The 24,189-nt window shown below is 38.4% G+C and overlaps 1 protein-coding gene across 1 annotated transcript in view; it reads left to right on the forward strand.

Moving 5' to 3' along the window:
* Positions 1-24,189, forward strand: part of ITGA1 (integrin subunit alpha 1) — a 174,910-nt gene that overhangs the window by 46,395 nt on the left and 104,326 nt on the right. The window contains exon 2 of the mRNA XM_022597745.3: positions 19,386-19,503. Coding sequence (XP_022453453.1) covers positions 19,386-19,503 — 118 coding nt within the window. The remainder of the gene's footprint in view (positions 1-19,385; positions 19,504-24,189) is intronic.

Consider the following 24,189-nt stretch of genomic DNA (forward strand, 5'->3'; position numbering starts at 1 on the left):
TTCCATTCAAGTTCATGTCATAGTCTCACATGACACTTGGAGTTTGTATTAGTCTGCTCAGGTTGCCATGACAGAATACCACAGATTGGGTGGCTTAAACAAAAGAAATTAATTTTCTCATAGCTCTGGTGACTAGAATTCCAAGATCAGGGTGCCCTCAGTGTTGGTTTCTGGTGACGCCTCTCTTCCTGGCTTGTAGATAGCTGCCTTCTTGCTGTGTCCTCACATGGCCTTTCCTCAGTGCGTGTGTGGAGCGATAACTTCTGGTTTCTCTTCCTCTTCTTATCAGGACATCAGTCCTATTGGATCAGGGTCTCACCCTTATGACCTCATTTAACTTTAATCACCTCCTTAAAGTCCCTATCTCCAAATAGAGTCACACTGGGGTTAGGGCTTCAACAGATGAATTGAGAGGTGCACAATTCAGTCCATAACAGAGCTCTACCTGTTATGTAGGAATTTATAATTGAGGGAAGGAGATAGGAGAAGGACAAAAGAAGGAGAAAACGGAAGGGTAAAAAAGGGCAAATCTTGTAGATGAGTCAGTTCTACTTAAGGAGCCCCCTGGATGTCTCCTGCAACACTTCCACTTACTGTTCATTGGTCAGTATTTAGTCACAGAGCTACACACAGCTACAAGTTGTCTTTAAGCCACGTGGACTGCTACCCTGATTAAAGTAAAGACTTTATTACTAAGGAAAGGAAGAAATGGATATTAGAATTCAACAAGCCATCTTTGTCATGTCTAGAAATTGTGCTAGGCTTTGAGGATGAGAATATGAGTTCCTAACTTCAAGTAGTTTATGGTTCAACAGGGAAATAGAGCATGTAAACTTATTACCTGAAATATAAAGTAATATGTCCTTTGGGATAAATGTGTAAATGTTCTATGGAAATGTATAGAAAGGATGAGTATCGGCAGGGGTGGTGACCTTGAGATAGACTTTGAAAGATGGATGGAAGTTCATCAGGCTAAGAAGTGATTCAGACGAGAATACAAGGTGTTTCAGGGAACTGCAAATATTAAAGGGTAGCCATAACTTGAAGTTCTTAGATGGAAGTGGTAATGAGATTGGAAAGGTGGAATGAAGCCTCATTTTAATGGGTCTAAAATGCTATGTAGGAAGTGGGACAGCATTTATCAGGCCCTGGAGAGCCAACCAAGAATTAGACAGTATTATAACCAGATATATATATATATATTTTTTACATCTTTATTGGAGTATAATTGCTTTACAACCCATCCATTCAAGTTCTTTTGTTTTGTGCCTCCTTGCAGCTCCAAGAAACAAGAATGGCTTTGTGTTTGTTCTAATATCTTTGTTTAAAATTATGAAAATAGAAAAAAATTAATGAAATTTAAAAGAATTAGAGCAGTTGTATCTGTCAAAACATCTTCAAACATAATGATAATTACACAGAGAAAATTCATAAGCTTTTTAAAATTATGAAATAGTGCAAGCAAACAAGAAAATTAAAGGAATAACATAACAAATACAAATGTACCCAATACCCAGCATTGTGAAATCTAAACATTTTTCCCAGTATTGTTTATTTTTCATAAGAAATAAAACACCATTGGGTTTTTTGAGAAAGCTCAATAATGAGCAAATCTCTTTATCACTTGAGGTCAGAACCATTTGGGAAATGAGAAAGAGTCAGAATGGAACACGGCTGATAAATGAAATCCCCTCTATTGACCCCTAGATGAAGCTGACTTACCAGCACCAGCTCAGAGCCTGACACTGGAGGAGTAGAACAGAGTATTTTTTGGTTTTTTGTTATGTTTCGTTTTGTTTTTTGTTCTTCTGTAGGCAGGCTCACTTCTAAGAGAAACCCAGGCAGTTTCTCCTTCCAAACTCACTGATCAGTTACGTGTGAAATGTGGGGCAGGTACAGAAATAGACAAAAAATATTACAGCTTCTGAAGCTCCCTCCACATAGAAGGAAACATCAGGAATGGGAAGTAAGCATTTTCCTCTAAAACATAAAGTTAAAGCCACATTTTTATCTCCTTTTGGATCCTATTCTCTTCCTTATCTTTCCTCCAGTGCAGAAGTAACCTCTACCTGAATTTTAAGATTCTTATGTATAACAAGTACTTAGTCACAAGAATTTTGATCTGCTTCCATTTAAGGAAAATATTGGCTGCCAGTTCTTAGGAATATTGACTATAACATCTGTATTTACTTCCATTTCAAGATACCCTAGTAGTCTCATGGAAAGAATATAAAAGATGATGCTACTAGATAGGAATAGAGTTTGGATCCAAGGATGTTACTGCTCAACTAATGTAGTGCTGAAAGATCATCGTGGTCTTAGCAACAATATAGCTAAGAAAACAAAGTTTAGAGCTATTCCAAAACAGAAAAGAAAGCATCAAAAAGTTATCTCTTTCCCCTGAAAAGAAAACAAGCATTCTGCTGACCCTTACCTTCTACAATACTTCAACATTCCAGGCTACTGAGATTTTTCTTCATCTCTTATAAACAAGCCCCAGTGTCCTTTAAAATACTTTCTGATTTATTTTCCAAATTTTTCTGGGTGAATAACAAGTTATATTTGTTTAGCTTACATTATTTCCTCTTGATAAACTAGACAACTTTTAAATTGAACAGAGGTACCAAAAAGCTTCTGAATGAAAAGAATGTTTGGTAGTGAATGATATAATGGAAAGTTGCTATAATAAGTAGCTAAGAAGGGAAAAAATTATACAGAATAATTTTAGTTTAAGTGGTGGTATATTGCTAGGGGCAGAGCTGAGCTGTCCAGAAAAATGAGCCTATTAAATGGAATAGGAGAATCAATAATGGCATCTCTTAGTATCTGGAATTTGAAATTGCCAGTTAAGGCTACTAGGTAACTCTAGGATGAGCAATTATTTTCTTACAGATTTGGGGTTTAGTTGCAGTATACTGTTGGAGTTTGCACAGTATTTCATTTTGTTGGTTACCTTCATGAAACCCTTAATTTATTAATATTAATAATTGACCACTTGTGTTTCAAACCAGAAAGTATTTAGATAACTGTATTCCAAAAAAAGAATATTACAAATATTCTTATATATATATGTATATATACATATATATACATATATATATACTTTGCCTCCTACTTCTGAGCAATTTAACAAAGTTTTAAAAAAATGAGACATTAAGGCAAGCTAAGTCTAATAGCCCTTTGTGACCCACAGCAAAATAAAATATAGGTAGACTTCATTTTATGTGTTGTGTTCTTAAGCCTTGCATAAAAATCACATTTTTAAAAGTCTAGGCACGCTCACTCTTTGAAAGAACATTATAGCTGACTCACCATGCCAATAATTACTTTCCAATCTAAATAATCACAACCTAATTAAATTGATTTTTTTCACATGTTGGAATTTCACTAAGCGAAGAATGTCTGTTAGATTTTATAGGTGATACCGTAATGCAGTATAAACAATCATATTTTTTAAAAAGCACTAAACTTTCACTCTTTAAATTTCAACAATCTAAATAAATGTTTCAAGTAAGACATATATTTGAAGATTTTATGATTATTCTTTTACATTTATTTCTAATTTATTTTTACACACAAGTGTGTTTTCAATTTAAAAATTTTAGTTCTGAACTCCAATTGTACAATTAAGAAAAAGAGAATGGTTTTTCACTCTTTTTGTATTACTTGTACATTAAATAACTGGACAATCCTTTTTTCACATTTTTGAGATGTCATTGGTTCAATCTCAGGGTCCAGTCTTAGCCAGCTACCATATGCATTCTGTCCATCGATGCCTTAGAAGAAGGAGCCTGAATAAAAAGTTGTACTTTTATTAACAGATTCTTTTGAGTGAATTTTATTAACTCACGTATAATTTCTTCTCAGTGAAATTTATGAGCCAGTAACACGTTGCTAGTACTAAGGTTGTTTTTGCTAGTATGTACAACAGATAGTTTCATGGGTCAGGAAATCAAGGAAGTAGTATATGCAGTTATATGAATGATTTTCAATTTCCTAATTTTCATTGGAGTTATTAAACATATAAACAATCAAATAAGTAAAAAAAGAAGTGGCACAAACTCATTGTCCCCAGAGAAGCAGTGGAAGTATCTGATAGTAACCATGCTTCACACACTTGGACATGTATATGGCCTTCAGTAGCCAACACTGAAGCCATCCAGAAAAATTGTCCCATTAAATGATATAGGAGAATCAATATGGAATCTCTTAGTGCCTGGAATTGGATATTGACAGTTAGAGCTACTAGGTAAATTGAAAATAATTTATTTTATATTATATACTACCTCTTTGCTCTTCTGGCCCTGAAAAGTACTTGTTGTGCCTACTAACAAAAATAACCTTAAAACTGGCAATGTCTTACTGTCTCACTGAGAAGAAATTATTTATTAATTAATAAAGTTCATTGAAAAGTTTTCACTAACAAAAACACAACATTCCCTCAGATTCTTACACATCTAAAGACTTCATATGTCATATATCTGGGTAAACACTTAAATAGGGTGCAACCCTACTCTGTTTTGAATTGCAATACGCCTTTCCGTATGCAGCTCTCCATGCTGTGTAGTCACAGAAAGTAATGAGTTCAGCTCCCAGGACACCAGGGCAGCTGGAGAACAGAGTTCTGTGCTCATGTTGCTTGCACAAACATACAAGCTGTGTTTCCCACAGTGGGATCCAGGGACCCCTAAGGTTCTGCAGCTTTTTTATCCTGTAAAACACAGAGCCAGAAGACGATGCTTATAGGGTGGAGGCACTGGGTTCTGAGACTGTTTAAGAATTTCAGGAGAAGGCACAGTCTGAGAGGAGCTGGCAAAGAAGGCAATTATATGTGGTGGGAAGATATGGGGAAAAAAACAGATGTCTGTAGATATTATAAAAATTTATAAGGATTTTTAACAAAGGATGTTTGGGAAACACTCCATTGGAGTTTAATATTCTGGGCAGCACTTATGGAAGGAGACAAATTCTTACAGCCAGAATGACCTTTATACTAAAAACTTCATTTCTCTGTTTATTCCATCCTGTTCCATTTAACAAACTTGTATTAAACACCTACTGTGTGCCAAGAATTAGACCTCCTTGCCTCTTTCCTACCAGTCATATACAGATATGCACATATACACACACTCACTTTGAAGTTCAAATACCATTTGTAGTAACTGGAGACCCACAGGACATTAGTACTGAAAGTCAAAACAATACCCTCACTACAGCAAGCCGAAGTTAAAAAGCAGCTTCCCAGGATGAAACTTGGAAAATGCTTGATCATCGAGGTGTTTATTTGGATTGGCTTTTCTGGGCTTGCTGATGGAGGTTGATATCTTGCTGACATATTACATCATTTCTGTTGAAAGGACTTTGAATGGTGAGATTGATTGAGCCAGATTTTCTTCTTACATAACTGTATAGGGAAGCTCCACTTGTTTGAAGGAGACAGTGAGTTAGGTATGGTGTTTTTTCCAGAAAATATAGATTTTCTGTATTTGAGATTATGACGTCATTTCCAAACACTTGTGTTGATTCTATACTCTGTGCTCAAGGCTTTAATATTGTCTTATTTTCATTCTATTTTTACTTCCTGTGTCTTCACCACTGGAGTTCTTTGGCTCTCAAGATTGCAATGCTATAAAAGTAATCATCTCAGATTTGATCTCAGATGAAATTCATCTCAGAATTATATAGTGCTGTCACTTTTGTGGACAGATTCACTTATACTCTTGATCAAATTTTATCTTTTAAGGCAGCATGTACACAAAATTGAGTTCCAACTCACTTAAACTAATTAAGATTTCAGATCCACAGTACGAATACTTTAAAGATGTTTTGTTATATATTTCAAGGTGAGGAAGGGCCTTCCATCTTTTACCAACTTTTATCATTAAAATGTTTTTCTTCCAACTGCTGGAGTGCCTCAAAGTTGAATATATTTTATTTGAATTTAAGGAGTAAAAAAATTAAATTTGGAGTAATGTAAAATACCTAATGTATCACAGAATTAGTTATAGTGAGTATATATGATTTGGGGAGTTTATATCCATTCGAGCAGTGGTGGATGAACTCTTTTCATCTGAAGGCTTTGGTACAACAAGAGATAAGGAGGTACCAGCGCTCAGGTTTGGGGAGTACAGAGGAGTCTGCTGCTCTGCAACACAAAGCTTGCATTCCTAGGTGTGCTCTCTCGTTCTCAGGTGGCTGAAGACGGTGACTCACTGTGGCCTAAATGTATTAGAAGAGTCACTGCAGGCTTATCCTGTTCTTAGCATAGACTTAAAATGTTTGAAGTCAGTTAGAGGGGAGTAGATTGTCATTGAAGTGAGAGAAGCCTCAACTTGCTGTTGGCTCAGAGCCTGGGTGACATCAGCAATATGCATCACCACTTGGGGGACTGAGATGAGAATCCAAGGGATCTAACTGAGAGGACAGGATCACCTGCCCTCCTCCTCAGCTAGCCCTTCCACTTGGAAGGCCTGACACCCTCATCTTAGATTTTCTTTACAAATGTCATTGCAGCTAGGTTTAGAAACAGGAAATTTGCTACTGAAATGAGTCAATGAACCCACTGTCCTACCCCCAATAATATAACACATCTGTATCACTTTTCAATATACAAATTGGTCATCAGAATGGAGGGAAATCCACTTCTAAAAGAAAACTCAAATGCCAGATGGTAAACTGACTCTTTGGATTCTACCTATGAAAGCAGTTAACTCACTTATGGAGCATTCTTTATTGCCACATGAATAATTTGTATATCTCACAGCAGCCAATACCTGGAAGATATTTATAAGCTTCTTTTAAATATGATAAACTGGGGTTCACTTGCCATTTTTTTTCTCAGCTAGGCTATAAGATCTGTGAAAACAGGAGCACCATCTTTTTATGTCTGTATCTCCAGGGCCTAACATATATCCAACCCAAAATAAAGACTTGATTAAAATTTATGGAGTAGTTTAATAAATATGAATAATTGAATAGATAATATAAGTGAAAGTGTTAGGTTTAAGCCCAGGCTCATATATCTCTAAAGATCACCATCTTTCTATACTGTCAAGGAGTTTGTTCTAAAAACCATTAATTAACTATAATAACACTATTACTATGATTTCCTATCTCATTAGTGTATCATCATTTCACTCTTTATATTAAAAATAATAAAATAATGTTAATTGCATGATTTCTATTATGTCTAGATTGGATAAACATGTGTAGGAAGTTATTGAAAGAAAGCAATAGCATTTTAACATACATTCCTAGTCACCAATTATTTGATACCCTCTTGCCTTGGGCTTGGAGTTTAAAATATTCAGAATTCCATTGGCTATTAAATACTCCGGTCTGGATATTACCAGGTCAAAATTTCTGGACCACCCTATGAAAGACAGCCTTTTTTCATTAAGAAGCAAACAATCAAACAGGCTTCAGTGACTTTTTTTGGAACTCAGAGGATGTGTGAAGGAGGGGGATCTTCCTTCCACAAGAAAGTCAATGCCCACTAGAGATGCCCAGACTTGTCCCCCTTCATTCAGCTTTTCCTGCCAATCTTACACTCAAATGCTTCAAAGTTACAAGATGATTCAGAGCTCTCACGGGCCATTTGAGGGTTTTATTGAGCTGGGTTGTTATTTTTTTATTTTTATTAATCTTACTAACTTAATAGCACTCTGGTCATAGTGAGTCTATGGTTTGACCTCAGAAGACCAATGTTGATGTCTTATCTCTGCCACTAGCACAGCCTGACCTTGGACAAATCACTTAACCCCTCTAAGCTACAGTTTCCAGCACACAAAAAGACAGTAATGACTGCTATCCTCCTAGCCTCTGCAGTTTGCTGACTAGCTCAATACCTTTGTTTATATGAAAATATTTGTAAGCAGAAAACTTTGCACGACAGTAGGTTACTTCTCCGCCTCTTTCTCTCTTTCTCTCATTTAGTTGTCTTACACATCATATTCCATCCTAGAGTAAAGAAATTGCACAAAATGATCTCTTTCACAAGAGCTGTCCTTCAATACCAACAACCTCATCATCCTCTGCAGGTTTTAGCCCTTAGATATATAACTCATATAACCATATTTGAAGGGGAGCAAGCCTTTCCACTTCTTTTCTACCTAAACATATGTGTTTTAGCTGAAGTTCCAGTGCAGCTTTATCTAGCTGGGTAGCCATGACTTATCTCCTTATGACAACCTTCCCCTCACTCCCAGCATCCTCCCAGCCATGGCCACTGTGGAAGAGCCTCCTCTCCAAATTACTTCTCAGAAGATAGAATTACATGGACACATAGTAGCCTCTCTTCTAAACTCATCCCCATGTCACCTTCTACTAAATCTTCCCAGTTTTAGTGCTAAGATATAAAAATGGGATTAATGTAAATGATTTGGGAGTCCTGAAGAAATGTAGGCAAATTTCTCTATCATCTTAAGCCTCCTTCTCCTATTCTGTCCAATGGTAATAATAATGGTATTTGATTGTAGACTTGTTAGCAAATTAAATGAGATGGAGCATGTGAGGTGTAATACATAGTAAGTATACTATATAGCTGTTAATATTATTAAAGGAAAAACTCTCTCTTTTGCTGGTACATATGAAATCAGGATTTACTTTTGTTTTTTTTACATCATTATTGGAGTATAATTGCTTTACAATGGTGTGTTAGTTTCTGCTTTATAACAAAGTGAATCAGTTATACATACACATATGTTCCCATATCACCTCCATCTTGCGTCTCCCTCCCTACGACCCTCCCTATCCCACCCATCCAGGTGGTCACAAAGCACCGAGCTGATCTCCCTGTGCTATGCGGCTGCTTCCCACTAGCTATCTATTTTACGTTTGGTAGTGTATATGTGTCCATGCCACTCTCTCACTTTGTCACAGCTTACACTTCCCCCTCCCCATATCCTCAAGTCCATTCTCTAGTAGGTCTGTGTCTTTATTCCTGTCTTACCCCCAGGTTCTTCATGACATTTGTTTTTCTTAGATTCTATATATATGTGTTACCATATGGTATTTGTCTTTCTCTTTCTGACTTACTTCACTCTGTATGACAGACTCTAGGTCCATCCACCTCACTACAAATAACTCAATTTCATTTCTTTTTATGGCTGAGTAATATTCCATTGTATATATGTGCCACATCTTCTTTATCCATTCATGCGATGATGGACACTTAGGTTGTTTCCAACTCCTGGCTATTGTAAGTAGAGCTGCAATGAACATTTTGGTACATAACTCTTTTTGAATTATGGTTTTCTCAGGGTATATGCCCAGTAGTGGGATTGCTGGGTCATATGGTAGTTCTATTTGTAGTTTTTTAAGGAACCTCCATACTGTTCTCCAGAGTGGCTGTACCAATTCATATTCCCACCAGCAGTGCAAGAGTGTTCCCTTTTCTCCACACCCTCTCCAGCATTTATTGCTTGTTGATTTTTTGTTGATGGCCATTCTGACCGGTGTGAGATGATATCTCATTGTAGTTTTGATTTGCATTTCTCTAATGATTAATGATGTTGAGCATTCTCTCATTTGTTTGTTGGCAATCTGTATATCTTCTTTGGAGAAATGTCTATTTAGGTCTTCTGGCCATTTTTTGATTGGGTTGTTTGTTTTTTTGTTATTGAGCTGCTTATAAATTTTGGAGATTAATCCTTTGTCAGTTGCCTCATTTGTAAATATTTTCTCCCATTCTGAGGGTTGTCTTTTGGTCTTGTTTATGGTTTCCTTTGCTGTGCAAAAGCTTTGTAGTTTCATTAGGTCCCCTTTGGGTTTTTTTGTTTTGTTTTGTTTTGATTTGTTTTGCTGTATGCAGGCCTTTCACTATTGTGGCCTCTCCCATTGCGGAGCACAGGCTCCGAACGCACTGGCTCAGCGGCCATGGTCATGGGCCCAGCTGCTCCGCGGGGTGTGGGATATTCCCGGACTGGGGCACGAACCCGTGTCCCCTGCATCGGCAGGCAGACTGTCAACCACTGGGCCACCAGAGAAGCCCCCATTTGCTTATTTTTGTTTTTATTTCCATTTCTCTAGGAGGTGGGTCAAAAAGGATCTTGCTATGATTTATGTCATAGAGTGTTCTGCCTATGTTTTCCTCTAAGAGTTTGATAGTTTCTGGCCTTACATTTAGGTCTTTAATCCATTTTGAGCTTATTTTTGTGTATGGTGTCAGGGAGTGATCTAATCTCATACTTTTACATGTACCTGTCCAGTTTTCCCAGCACCACTTATTGAAGAGTCTGTCCTTTCTCCACTGTACATTCCTGCCTCCTTTATCAAAGATAAGGTGACCATATATGCTTGGGTTTATCTCTGGGCTTTCTATCCTCTTCCATTGATCTATCTTTCTGTTTTTGTGCCAGTACCATACTGTCTTGATTACTGTAGCTTTGTAGTATAGTCTGAAGTCAGGGAGCCTGATTCCTCCAGCTCCGTTTTTTGTTCTCAAGATTGCTTTGGCTATTCGGGGTCTTTTGTGTTCCCATACAAATTGTGAAAGTTTTTGTTCTAGTTCTGTGAAAAATGCCATTGGTAGTTTGACAGGGATTGCATTGAATCTGTAGATTGCTTCGGGTAGTAGAGTCATTTTCACAATGTTGATTCTTCCAATCCAACAACATGGTATATCTCTCCATCTCTTTGTGTCATCTTTACCTTCTTTCATCAGTGTCTTATAATTTTCTGCATACAGGTCTTTTGTCTCCTTAGGTAGGTTTATTCCTAGATATTTTATTCTTTTTGTTGCAATGGTAAATGCGAGTGTTTTCTTGATTTCACGTTCAGATTTTTCATCATTAGTGTATAGGAATGTCAGAGATTTCTGTGCATTAATTTTTTATCCTGCTACTTTACCAAATTCATTGATTAGCTCTAGTAGTTTTCTGGTAGCATCTTTAGGATTCTCTATGTATAGTATCATGTCATCTGCAAACAGTGACAGCTTTACTTCTTCCTTTCCGATTTGGATTCCTTTTATTTCCTTTTATTCTCTGATTGCTGTGGCTAAAACTTCCAAAACTATATTGAATAAGAGTGGTGAGAGTGGGCAACCTTGTCTTGTTCCTGATCTTAGTGGAAATGCTTTCAGTTTTTCACCATTGAGGACGATGTTGGCTGTGGGTTTGTCATATATGGCCTTTATTATGTTGAGGAAAGTTCCCACTGTGCCTACTTTCTGCAGGGTTTTAATCATAAATTGGTGTTGAATTTTGTCGAAAGCTTTCTCTGCATCTATTGAGATGATCATACGGTTTTTCTACTTCAGTTTGTTCATATGGTGTATCACGTTGATTGATTTGCATATATTGAAGAATCCTTGCATTCCTGGAATAAACCCCACTTGATCATGTTGTATGATCCATTTAATGTGCTGTTGGATTCTGTTTGCCAGTATTTTGTTGAGGATTTTTGCATCTATGTTCATCAGTGATATTGGCCTGTAGTTTTCTTTCTTTGTGACATCCTTGTCTGATTTTGGTATCAGGGTGATGGTGGCCTCGTAGAATGAGTTTGGGAGTGTTCTCCCTCTGCTATATTTTGGAAGGGTTTGAGAAAGATAGGTGTTAGCTCTTCTCTAAATGTTTGATAGAATTCGCCTGTGAAGCCATCTGGTCCTGGGCTTTTGTTTCTTGGAAGATTTTTAATCACAGTTTCGATTTCAGTGCTTGTGATTGGTCTGTTCATATTTTCTATTTCTTTCTGATTCAGTCTTGGCACGTTGTGCATTTCTAAGAATTTGTCCATTTCTTCCAGGTTTTCCATTTTACTGGCATAGAGTTGCCTGTTGTAATCTCTCATGATCTTTTGTATTTCTGCAGTGACAGTTGTTACTTCTCCTTTTTCATTTCTAATTCTATTGATTTGAGTCTTCTCCCTGTTTTTCTTGATGAGTCCGGCTAATGGTTTATCAATTTTGTTTATCTTCTCTAAAAACCAGCTTTTAGTTTTATTGATCTTTGCTATTGTTTCCTTCATTTCTTTTTCATTTATTTCTCATCTGATCTTTATGATTTCTTTCCTTCTGCTAACTTTGGGGGTTTTTTGTTCTTCTTTCTCTAATTGCTTTAGGTGCAAGGTTAGGTTGTTTATTTGAGATGTTTCCTGTTTCTTAAGGTAGGATTGTATTGCTATAAACTTCCCTCTTAGAACTGCTTCTGCTGCATCCCATAGGTTTTGGGTCATCGTGTCTCCATTGTCATTTGTTTCTAGGTATTTTTTGATTTCCTCTTTGATTTCACTTCGTTATTAAGTAGTGTATTGTTTAGCCTCCATGTATTTGTATTTTTTACACATCTTTTCCTGTAATTGATATCTCATGTCATAGCGTTGTGGTCAGAAAAGATACTTGATACAATTTCAATTTTCTTAAATTTACCAAGGCTTGATTTGTGACCCAAGATATGATCTATCCTGGAGAATGTTCCATGAGCACTTGAGAAAAATGTGTATTCTGTTGTTTTTGGATGGAATGTCCTATAAATATCAATTAAGTCCATCTTGTTTAATGTATCATTTAAAGCTTGTGTTTCCTTATTTATTTTCATTTTGGATGATCTGTCCATTGGTGAAAGTGGGGTGTTAAAGTCCCCTACTATGAATGTGTTACTGTCAATTTCCCATTTTATGGCTGTTCGTATTTGCCTTATGTATTGAGGTGCTCCTATGTTGGGTGCATAAATATTTACAATTGTTATATCTTCTTCTTGGATTGATCCCTTGATCATTATGTAGTGTCCTTTTTTGTCTCTTCTAATAGTCTTTATTTTAAAGTCCATTTTGTCTGATATGAGAATTGCTACTCCAGCTTTCTTTTGGTTTCCATTTGCATGGAATATCTTTTTCCATCCCCTCACTTTCATTCTGTATGTGTCTCTAGGTCTGAAATGGGTCTCTTGTAGACAGCATATATATGGGTCTTGTTTTTGTATCCATTCAGCCAGTCTGTGTCTTTTGGTGGGAGCATTTAATCCATTTACATTTAAGGTAATTATCGATATGTATGTTCCTATTCCCATTTTCTTAATTGTTTTGGGTTTGTTATTGTAGGTCTTTTCCTTCTCTTGTGTTTCTTGCCTAGAGAAGTTCCTTTAGCATTTGTTGTAAAGCTGGTTTGGTGATGCTGAACTCTCTTAGCTTTTGCTTGTCTGTAAAGGTTTTAATTTCTCCATCAAATCTGAATGAGATCCTTGCCGGGTAGAGTAATCTTGGTTGTAGGTTTTTCTCCTTAATCACTTTAAATATGTCCTGCCAGTCCCTTCTGGCTTACAGAGTTTCTGCTGAAAGATCAGCTGTTAACCTTATGGGGATTCCCTTATGTGTTATTTTTCCCTTGCTGCTTTTAATATGTTTCCTTTGTATTTAATTTTTGAGTTTGATTAATATGTCTTGGCGTGTTTATCCTTGGATTTATCCTGTATGGGACTCTCTGTGCTTCCTGGACTTGATTAAGTATTTCCTGTCCCATATTAGGGAAGTTTTCAACTATAATCTCTTCAAATATTTTCTCAGTCCCTTTCTTTTTCTCTTCTTCTTCTGAAACCCCTATAATTCGAATGTTTGTGCGTTTAATGTTGTCCCGGAGGTCTCTGAGACTGTCCTCAGTTCTTTTCATTCTTTTTTCTTTATCCTGCTCTGCAGTAGTTATTTCCACTATTTTATCTTCCAGGTCACTTATCCGTTCTTCTGCCTCAGTTATTCTGCTATTGATCCCATCTAGAGTATTTTTAGTTTCATTTATTGTGTTGTTCATCATTGCTTGTTTCATCTTCAGTTCTTCTATGTCCTTGTGAAATGTTTCTTGCATTTTCTCTATTCTATTTCCAAGATTTTGGATCATCTTTACTATCATTATTCTGAATTCTTTTTCAGGTAGACTGCCTATTTCCTCTGCATTTGTTAGGTCTGGTGGGTTTTTATCTTGCTCCTCCATCTGCTGTGTGTTTTTCTGTCTCCTCATTTTGCTTATCTTACTGTATTTGGGGTCTCCTTTTTGCAGGCTGCAAGTTCGTAGTTCCCGCTGTTCTTGGTGTCTGTCCCCAGTGGCTAACGTTGGTTCAGTGGTTTGTGTAGGCTTCCTGGTGGAGGGGACTAGTGCCTGTGTTCTGGTGGATGAGGCTGGATCTTGTCTTTCTGGTGGGCAGGTCCACGTCTGGTGGTGTGTTTTGGGGTGTCTGTGGACTTATTATGATTTTAGGCAGCCTCTCTGCTAATGGGTGGGGTTGTGTTCCTGTCTTGCTAGTTGTTTGGCATAGGGTGTCCAGCACTGTAGCTTGCTGGACGTTGAGTGAAGCTGTGTGCTGGTGTTGAGATGGAGATCTCTGGGAGATTTTTGCCGTTTGATATTATGTGGAGCTGGGACCAGTGTCTTGAAGTTGGCTCTCCCACCTCAGAGGCACAGCACTGAGTGCTGGATGCAGCACCAAGAGCCTTTCATCCACATGGCTCAGAATAAAAGGGAGAAAAAGAAAGGAAGAAAGAAAAAGAAAAAGAAAGAAAGAAAGAAAGAGAAAGAAAGGGAAAGAAAGAAAGAAGATAAAATAAAGTAAAATAAAATAAAAAATAATTTTTAAGAAAAAATAATTTTTAAAGAAAAAAAAAACGGACGGATAGAACCCTAGGACAAATGGTGAAAGCAAAGCTATACAGACAAAATCTCACACAGAAGCATACACATACACACTCACAAAAAGAGGAAAAGGGGAAAAAATAATAAATCTTGCTCTCAAAGTCCACCTCCTCAATTTGGGATGATTCGTTGTCTATTCATGTATTCAAGGGATGCAGGGTACATCAAGTTGATTGTGGAGCTTTAATCCGCTGCTTCTGAGGCTGCTGGGAGAGATTTCCCTTTCTCTTCTTTGTTCTCACAGCTGCCGGGGCTCAGCTTTGGATTTGGCCCCGCCTCTGCGTGTAGGTCGCCTGAGGGCATCTGTTCCCACTCAGACAGGACGGGGTTAAAGGAGCAGCTGCTTCAGGGACTCTGGCTCACTCAGGCCACGGGGGAGAGAGGGGTACGGAGTGTGGGGCGAGCCTGCGGTGGCAGAGGCCGGCGGGACGTTGCACCAGCCTGAGGCGCGCCGTGCGTTCTCCCGGGGAAGTTGTCCCTGCATCCCGGGACCGTGGCAGTGGCGGGCTGCACAGGCTCCCCGGAAGGGAGGTGTGCATAGTGACCTGTGCTCGCACACAGGCTTCTTTGTGGCGGCAGCAGCGGCCTTAGCGTCTCATGACCATCTCAGGGGTCCGTGCTAATCACCGCGGCTCGCGCCCGTCTCTGGAGCTCCTTTAAGCAGCGCTCTTAACCCCTCTCCTCGCGCACCAGGAAACGAAGAGGGAAGAAAAGTCTCTTGCCTTTTCGGCAGGTCCAGACTTTTCCCCGGACTCCCTCCCGGTGGTGCACTAATCCCCTGCAGGCTGTATTCATGCCACCAACCCCAGTCCTCTCCCTGCGCTCTGACCGAAGGGTGAGCAGACAAGCCTCTCGGGCTGGTGAGTGCCGGTCAGCACCGATCCTCTGTGCGGGAATCTCTCCGCTTTGCCCTCCGCACCCCTGTTGCTGTGCTCTCCTCCGCGGCTCCGAAGCTTCCCCCCTCCGCCACCCGCAGTCTCCGCCTGCGAAGGGGCTTCCTAGTGTGTGGAAACTTTTCCTCCTTCACAGCTCCCTCCCGCTGGTGCAGCTCCCATCCCTATTCTTTTGTCTCTGTTTACTCTTTTTTCTTTTTCCCTACTGAGGTACGTGGGGACTTTCTTGCCTTTTGGGAGGTCTGAGGTCTTCTGCCAGCGTTCAGTAGGTGTTCTGAAGGAGCTGTTCCACATGTAGATGTATTTCTGGTGTATAATAGCGAGACATGTATGCAAGCAAAATGTCTATGTACAGATGAATGGACAAAGAAGAAGTGGTACATGTACACAATGGAATATTAGCCATGGAAAAGATGAAACAATGCCTTTTGCAGCACCACTGATGAACCTATTCTGTTTAATGAAGTCATATCTCACATGGCACCCATCATCACCAATATAACGTGCCTGCAGTTGGAGGCCTCAGTTTCTTGCCAAATGAATCTCTCCTTAGGGCTGCTTGAGTGTCCTCATGACATGGCAGCTGGCTCACCCCAGGATGAGTGATCCGGCCCGCCGTCCCCACGATTGTCGCGGCTTCGGCCGCTGGGGCCCCTCCAGAGCCGGCAGCCTCAGTGTGGCCGCCCTCCCCTCGGGCTCCGGGGAAGTTCCGTGACGGCGGAGGGAAGAGACCCCGAGCTGGGAGTTCCAGCTCTGCGGAAACGCGGGCTCCGTTCTCCAGGATTTACTTTTGACATCTGATTATTGTCTGTGTTTCCCAACATTTTCACCCTATGTTGCCCCCTAAAGCCACCTCGGTCTGTTTGCTCTTTTTTTTTCTAACTTTGATTAAGAATAAGTATGACAAAAAAAAAAGAATAAGTATGATTTTGCTTTACTTCCGGTACATAAAATTCCAAGACAATATAACAACATGAACATTGAACTAAAAGTTATGAGAAGCTGCTTTTACTGTTTATGTACTCCTTTAAATCAAAAGAACAAGATGTAAACCTTTTTTATTTATGTCATCTCCTGTGCTTCAGGCTCCTTGGTGCCTTAGAAAACATGAAAGAGGCTGATTTACAACCACTTTGGGCAAATTGCCTGTGGAATTCTGAGGACAGGAAATGAAAAAAAGTGCAGCACACACCCCCGGACATTCCACACAACACGTAGAATAAACAAACAGGCCCCAAATAGGAAACCAAAAGCTCTTGGTCTTATGTTGAGGAGCACCATGAATGCCCTTTGGGAAAGCATATATTAAAGATGATGAAGTTCTGGGAAAACCGTTCAAGAGGGGTGAAGTTGACCCTGATTAAAGGGTCAACTTCCCCCTTATGTCTAAAGTATGGTGAGTAGTTTTAATTTAGGTAAATTCTGTTACCTGCATCAACATTATGAGAGAGGAGTGCCATATTACAGACCTGTACTTCTCAGACTTTAACAGGAGTCTGGTTCTCTGGGGAACTTGTTGCGATGTAGATACTGATTCAGGAAATCTGGGGAGGGCCTGAGATTCTGGATCCCTCACAAGCTCCCAGGTGATGCAGTTACTGCTGGTCTGCAGGCCACAGTTGGTTTTCAGGCACCTTCTTCAACAAAATCATTGGTGGTGGTTTCCTGCTCTTTATCTATAATACAGTGGTTTTCAACTCTGGGTGATTTTAGCCCTAGGGTAAATTGGCAGTGTCTGGAGACATTTTTGATCTTCACAACTCAGAGGGGCTGCTAACATCACATGGCTAGGGCCACAGATGTTGTCAAACACCCTACAATGCATAGGGTAGCCCCTGGTAACAAAGAATTTCCTGACCCAAAATGTCAATAGTGCCAAAGTTGAGAAATCCTGCTGTAGAAGTACTGTTTTGTGTATCTCTCGTATCAAAAATAATCTGTTGAAAGTGTTCAAAAAAAACTGTCAGGAAAGAGTAGGAACATGTACTATTTAGTTTGGAGTAGAGAGTGAACAGTGTTTAAAACTGTCTTCAAATATATGAAAGGCCATTATGCAGAAGACGGTAACCAGCTGTTCTCCATCATCCTTGAAGAATGAACAGGAAATGTACATAAACGGACTTCTGCTACCCATCCATTCTTTTTCTGCATCTTCCACGCCAGCCAGGCAAATCTCTCCATGACCTTGCAACCATATTTGTCCCGTTCTGTATCTTATTACTTGCAGAGACTCTCCCAAATCCTTGGGACATATTTTCCTCTCACTGCAAAGTTGTATCTCTCCCTCTCCTTAAAAATCTAACTTAAAATTTCCAGCTCCATGAAGTCTTCCTTAACTAAGATGGAATAGTTTCCAGTTCACTTCTATCTACCACTGGCCCACTTTCTCCTTCAATGTATTATCTTTCATTCTATGAATATGTTATTGCCCATCTATGTACAAGGAGCTGTGCTAGATTTTGAGGAAGGATAAGGAAGATGAGTAAGAGAGTCCCTGCCTTTAAGAATTTTCCAATCTAGGGGAAAAAAAATCTACACAGGTAACTACAACATAGATAGCATTTAATAATTATTTCTCTGAGGGATTTTTTTAAAAAATAAAAGAAGAGGGCTTAGTAGTTAAAAGATTATTTCCAGGTGGGGAGATCAAAGGAAGACTTTATAAGTAGGTATACAGAAGTATCTTTTTATGAAGAATAATTTTCTCTAAGTTATGTAAAATTTTGTGCATCAAATAAGCATTTAATATTGTTACCAAAATTTGAAGGTTATTAATTAGAGCATGGAATGAATTGGAGTCTGAATTTAGACTGTTCTTATGGCAGAGTTTACAGTGAATAAGGAAAGAAATTTTTTTCTGTTTACACGTAGCTGTATATCATGGTTTTAACAGAGGAGAGTGAATTTAATCACCTCTGAATATACCTTATGATGCTGTGTGATTTTATAAGGGCGTACTCTTTGGGAAGAATTTTTAGTTACATCTAGGAGGGGAATACTTTGGAACTTCACAAGTATGCTTTAAAAACCAGTACCAGAGATGGAATTTGGCACCATCCATTTGAGAGAATTTGGCACCATCCAGAACACTTTCAGGAGAGAGTCTCACCTGTAAAAGATTTCCATTACCTGAACTACAAAGAAATTGAAGAGATTTAACCCTCGGTGAATATGTAGTGTGTGCCAGACGTTGAGTAAACTCTTTAGATATATCATCTAATTTAATCTCAACAGATTAGCCTCTCAACCTGTGAGGCTATCACCACCACCAACACTAGAAGGAGACGTCAGTGCTAAGTATAAGCTTCCACCCACTGCTTGATTCAGAGAGGGAAGCAGAGCAAATCTCGAGCCTGCATAAGCCAGCTCTGGGTGGAAACAGTCAGCTTGCCTTCCCTTTCGTAGCAGCAAGGAGAAAGCTACCTCTCGAGGCTTAAATGGTGATGCTTGTATCCTCCGTTGTAAAAACAGGAAAATGAAGCTGTTTACATTTCATAGTGGCCATGGTTTGCTGTAGGGATCACTACTGGAAAATTATCTGTGACTGCCTTAGTCATGTGTGAGCATGAGTTTCTGCCAGCTCCTTCCCACACATTCTGAACTCTTTAGTTCTGGGAAGGGTACAGATACTGAATTACTATGGGATTTTGTTTGAATGTTAATACCTATGTTCTTCAAAGTCATTATGTTGATTTCCAGTCAGTAATACAGTTAACATTGCAGACCTTTCTTGTTCCCATTCTTTGAGCGTCATTGCTCTTTTTAATAAGCGCTCAGCTTTGAATGGTAACCTCAAGAATGCCTTCATAATTCAAAACATAGTGGAATCCTAGTTAACTCTATGTAACTGGACTTTGTTTTCCCTCTTAAAGTTCTAGGCTTCTGCATATCATTCAATGTTGATGTGAAAAACTCATTGACTTTCAGCGGCCCAGTGGAGGACATGTTTGGATATACTGTTCAACAATATGAAAATGCAGAAGGAAAATGGTAAGTTAATGGGATTTGTTGTTGTTGTTTAGTTTTCTTACAAGGTAATGGAAAATATTATTTGGTTACAGTTCGTTTTATGAATGAGACTTAGAATGAATCGTTTATGGTAGGAAATGCAGTCTAATCATTTGGTAATGGAAACTGAAAAAGTGAAAAAGGAAAAATTCCTTGGCAATATTAAAAGACATGGTTAGTGATTCTGTTGAAACCTGGGTTGACCTCAAGGAAGATCCTTATCCAAAATAGTCATTGTTTTGTAAGTATGTTATTCTGGCAAGAGTTCTTTAATTGTTCTCATTTTAGCATGGCTGAAATTCAGCAGGAGGTATTGGGAGGCAGATGAGATCACTTCCATAATATAATATTGGGCTTATATTTTTGGTGCTTTACTGACCTACTGAGTTTGGTCTATTACTTATAATGAACCTTACTGAATTTCTTTTATACACTTTAAAAACCCTTTAATATTGGTTAAGTTCACTTTAGTATGTTTTTTTTAAAGCATATTTAACTTTTGAAAATTATACAAAATTATTAGAGTTCTTTTGCTTTATATTTAACATAATTTTTAGGGAGTCTTTTTTTTTTAATTGGATCTTGTAGAAAAAGAGAACAGGAGTTAAACTTTGCTTCAGTTTAGTAACTAAACAAGCCCATTTTTCTAGTGACTACAGTAATACAAACAAAAATGGATATATTTCTATTTGGAAAACAGTGAGCTATCTCTCTACTATATTTCACAGATGAAAAGATGTGACTTTTTGATATTTCACTTTACCTGCTAGACTTGCTTAATTTGACAATAATCCTCTAAATAGTATCAAAGTAAGAATTTGAGTTCTCACATTTTTCAAGTACAGATATTGTATCCTGGGTATAAACTAAAATTTGTGGAGGTGCTTCACTCTTCTTCTCTCCCTATAAATATCTCAGATAAGACATCTAATAATAGAGTATGAGTTTTTATATCCTCTGTCTTTCAATCCTATGCTCTCACTTTACCACCCACCTCCTTTTTTAAGGTTAAATGGATAAAGTCACCCCTCTAGACACCAATTTTATTCTTTTAGGCATTATGTCTGCAATTCAGGGAGTTCTACCTCTGGGAGAATAATGTGAGTGGGCCAACTGGTCAAGCTTCTCTTTGTGCATAAGCTAGAATAAACTGACACTCAGTGCATGTTTTTCTTAAAAAGCTTAACTTTTACATAAAACACATATTACAGTGAATTTTCACTTATTACTAGTAGTTACATAAATTTTAAAGAGGAATAGCAAAACTTAAAGTCTTAAACCACCTACTTAAAATGAACTGTCTTTTTAAAGAATAGTCAAATAACAGTCAGCCCTTCCTATTCACAGGTTTCGCATTCGCTAATTAAACCAGCTATGGTACCAGAGTTGCGGTGGGCGGACTGTACCAGGCCGTTTTATATAAAGGACTTGAGCATATGCGAAGTTTTGTAGCCACTGGGGGCCTGACACCAATCCCCCACGGATGCCGAGGGATGACTGTATTGTTAGCAGATTTTATGAAAGTCTGGTTTTCATTCTCTGATAGTGAGGAAAGCCTGTAAGCTTCCTCCCTCATCCAGTCCTGTCTCTCTGATTTTAGGGCAGTCTGCTATCAGAAGCCCTGAATTATCTGAATGAATCTTAGTAGAGTAAGAAGGCATTCATATTTCCTCTTGGAACTTTAGCGCACCCACACGATTTCTTCAATTCAAGAAGGAGGAAGTGATGCTTGATTCTTAAGCTGAATCTTGAAAGATGACTTACCTTTCAATAACATAAGAGATGTCACTCTAAGCTGGGAAGCTACATAAACAAGGGCATAGACCTGAGGATAAGTGAGAGCGTTGGTAAGCAAACAGATCTGACGTTGGGATGATAGAGGGGAAAGACCTTAAAAGCCAGACAAAGGAGCTTGTACCTAAGTAGAGGGTACTGAGAAGCCATTATAGGTTGTTTTATGAAACTTAGTTTAGGAAATCATGTATAGATTGGATTGGAGAAAGGAGTGCCTGAAATCGGGGAAATCCATAGGCAAGCAAGGACAAAAATCTGCTTAAACAATGAGGCCTGGACAAGGAGGGCGAACTGCAATGAAAGAATAGTGTACCCAAGATAAATGTAGGTGAATAATTAAATCTTAGTGGAAGTCTGGGAATGGCAAATGAAGGTGTAGGAGGTGTCAAACACATTCCAAAATGTCTACACTGGATTACCGGGAAGTGGGTAGTCATTCAGAGACAAATGTACAGGAAAGGAAAATCAGTTTTATCAGGAAGTTGATGAGTATGGTTTTAAACAGCTTGAGTTCAAGGTAATGTCTAGGTACTTGGAAACTTCAAAATGGAAAACAGAAAGAGGGAGAAGTTAATGTATTAGGGGACATGTTTAGAAAGCAAGAACTGGTTTTGGTTCCCGCTTGCAACCCTGTGCATTGCCCAGCATCCGGCACAGGACCTTAAGCATAATATGTGCTCAATAATGCACTCCACTCAGTTGGCTGAACAACTGAATCTAGTTTAACTTCCTGTCCTCATTGATGAAAAAACAAAACACATAAAAAAGTAAGGTTAAAAGTGACTCTCTCATAACTATTATCAAAACAAAGTGTTGGCAAGTATGTGGAGAAAAGGGAATGTTTGTACACGTTAGTGGGACAGTAAATTGGCGTAGCCGCTATGGAAAACAATATAGAGGTTCCTCAAAAGAACTGAAAATAGAGCTACCCAGTTCTGGGTAAATATCAAAAGGAATTGAAATCAAGATCTCAGATATCTGCATTATTCACATGTTCACTGCAGCATTATTCACAATAACCAAGACTTGAAAGCCATCTAAAATGTCCATTGTCAGATGAATAGATTTTAAAAATATGTTATATACATACAGTAGAATATTATTCTGCCTTAAAAAAAGAGGAAAAATTTTCCATTTGAGACAACATGGATGAACCTGGGGGACGTCTTGCTAAGTGAGATAAGCCTGATGCAGGACAAATACCACATGACTCCACTTATATGAGGAACCTAAAATAGTCAGACTCGTAAAAGCAGAGCATAGAATGGTGGTTACCAGGGGTTCAGAGGAGGGGAAAACAAGGAAACATTAGTCAAAGGGTACAAAGTTTCAGTTAAACAAGATGAATAAATCCTAGAGATTTACTATACAGCACAGTGCCTATAGTTAGCAATACTGTGTTGTACACTTAAAATTTGTTAAGAAGGTAGATCTTAAGTTGTGTTCTTATCACAAAATAATAATAATAAATAACAACAACCACTACTGAAGAAAGCAGGAGGAAACTTTTGGAGGTGATGGATATGTTTATGGCATAGATTGTGGTGATGGTTTAAAGGATGTATACTTATCTCCAAACTCATCAAGTTGTATACATTAAATTGGTACAACTTTGTGTATGTCTTTCATACTTCAATAAAGTGTTTTGTTTTTTGGTTTTTTTGCAGTACGCGGGCCTCTCACTGTTGTGGCCTCTCCCTTTGCGGAGCACAGGCTCCGGACGTGCAGGCTCAACAGCCATGGCTCAGGGGCCCAGCCGCTCCGCGGCATGTGGTATCTTCCCAGACCGGGGCACGAACCCGTATCCCCTGCATCGGCAGGCGGACTCTCAACCTCTGCGCCACCAGGGAAGCCCCGTTGTTGTTGTTGTTTTTTTAAAGTGACTCCCCTAGGGAAATATAACTACTTGGGGCCAGAGCAGAAAATAGGGCTCAAGTCTCTCCACTCCCAGTCTAGGACTGTTGTCCTTATTAGAACTATATTAAAAAGTAAATGTTGATAATAACTGTATCTGGCATATAATACTTTACATTTTAATATGTGTGTGAGAGTTTGTGAGCATTTGAATGTATATATGGATATCAGATACTTTGATTCCATTCTGACATTCCATATTTACAATGATTTTATGGAAAAGGTGTGAAAAATCAGGGAAACAAAAACAGTGTGGTCAATTGAATTTAAAAGTAAATAAACTACAAAAATCTAAATGTCCAAATCTTTAAGGATGGCATGGTAGCAACATACCATTCTAAAGAGATCCAGGCACTGGTCATGCAAAATAAATTTTAGTAATATGTTTGGATATTCTGTAAGTGTTTATAAAATCAGGATGCAGACTTACTTTAAGAAATGGACTATGAAATAATTGATATATTTGGGAGAACATGAATTTTGTTATTTAATTTTCTCCAGAGGTGGGAATCTGGAGATTTTTTTTTAATTAAAAAAAAAAATTTTTTTTTTTTTTAAATCATCCTGACCCATCTTACATCTTGCTGAAGTATTCGTAAAGGAGTACTTGTTGACCCATAACAAGTGCAGTCTGTGTATTTGAAAAGCATTAGTTTAAATCTTTGGAAAGAATAAACAGTTAACAGAAAAGGCGGCCTATGCCCCCCTTTATGTTTCAGAAGTTTCCTGTGGAGTACAACCTACTTTATATCTTTGGCTCGGAAGCCACATGTTTTTTCAGTAGCAGAGCACATTATACTTCTGATTAAATTCAGCTGTTGTTCATTATGATTAGCATGAGCTGGAGCATCCAAGTAACTGCAACGTGGTTCAGAAGAGTCACAAAGAATACAATTGGTTTAATAATTTTGCTTTGAAGAGAAGAAACTCAAATGTGCTCAGCATTGCGCAGCCTTCCAG

This window comes from Delphinapterus leucas, chromosome 3 (genome assembly GCF_059928025.1).
Source record: "Delphinapterus leucas isolate spDelLeu-1000000601 "Yukka" chromosome 3, BTC_Dleu_Yukka2, whole genome shotgun sequence".
Classification (NCBI taxonomy): domain Eukaryota; kingdom Metazoa; phylum Chordata; class Mammalia; order Artiodactyla; family Monodontidae; genus Delphinapterus; species Delphinapterus leucas.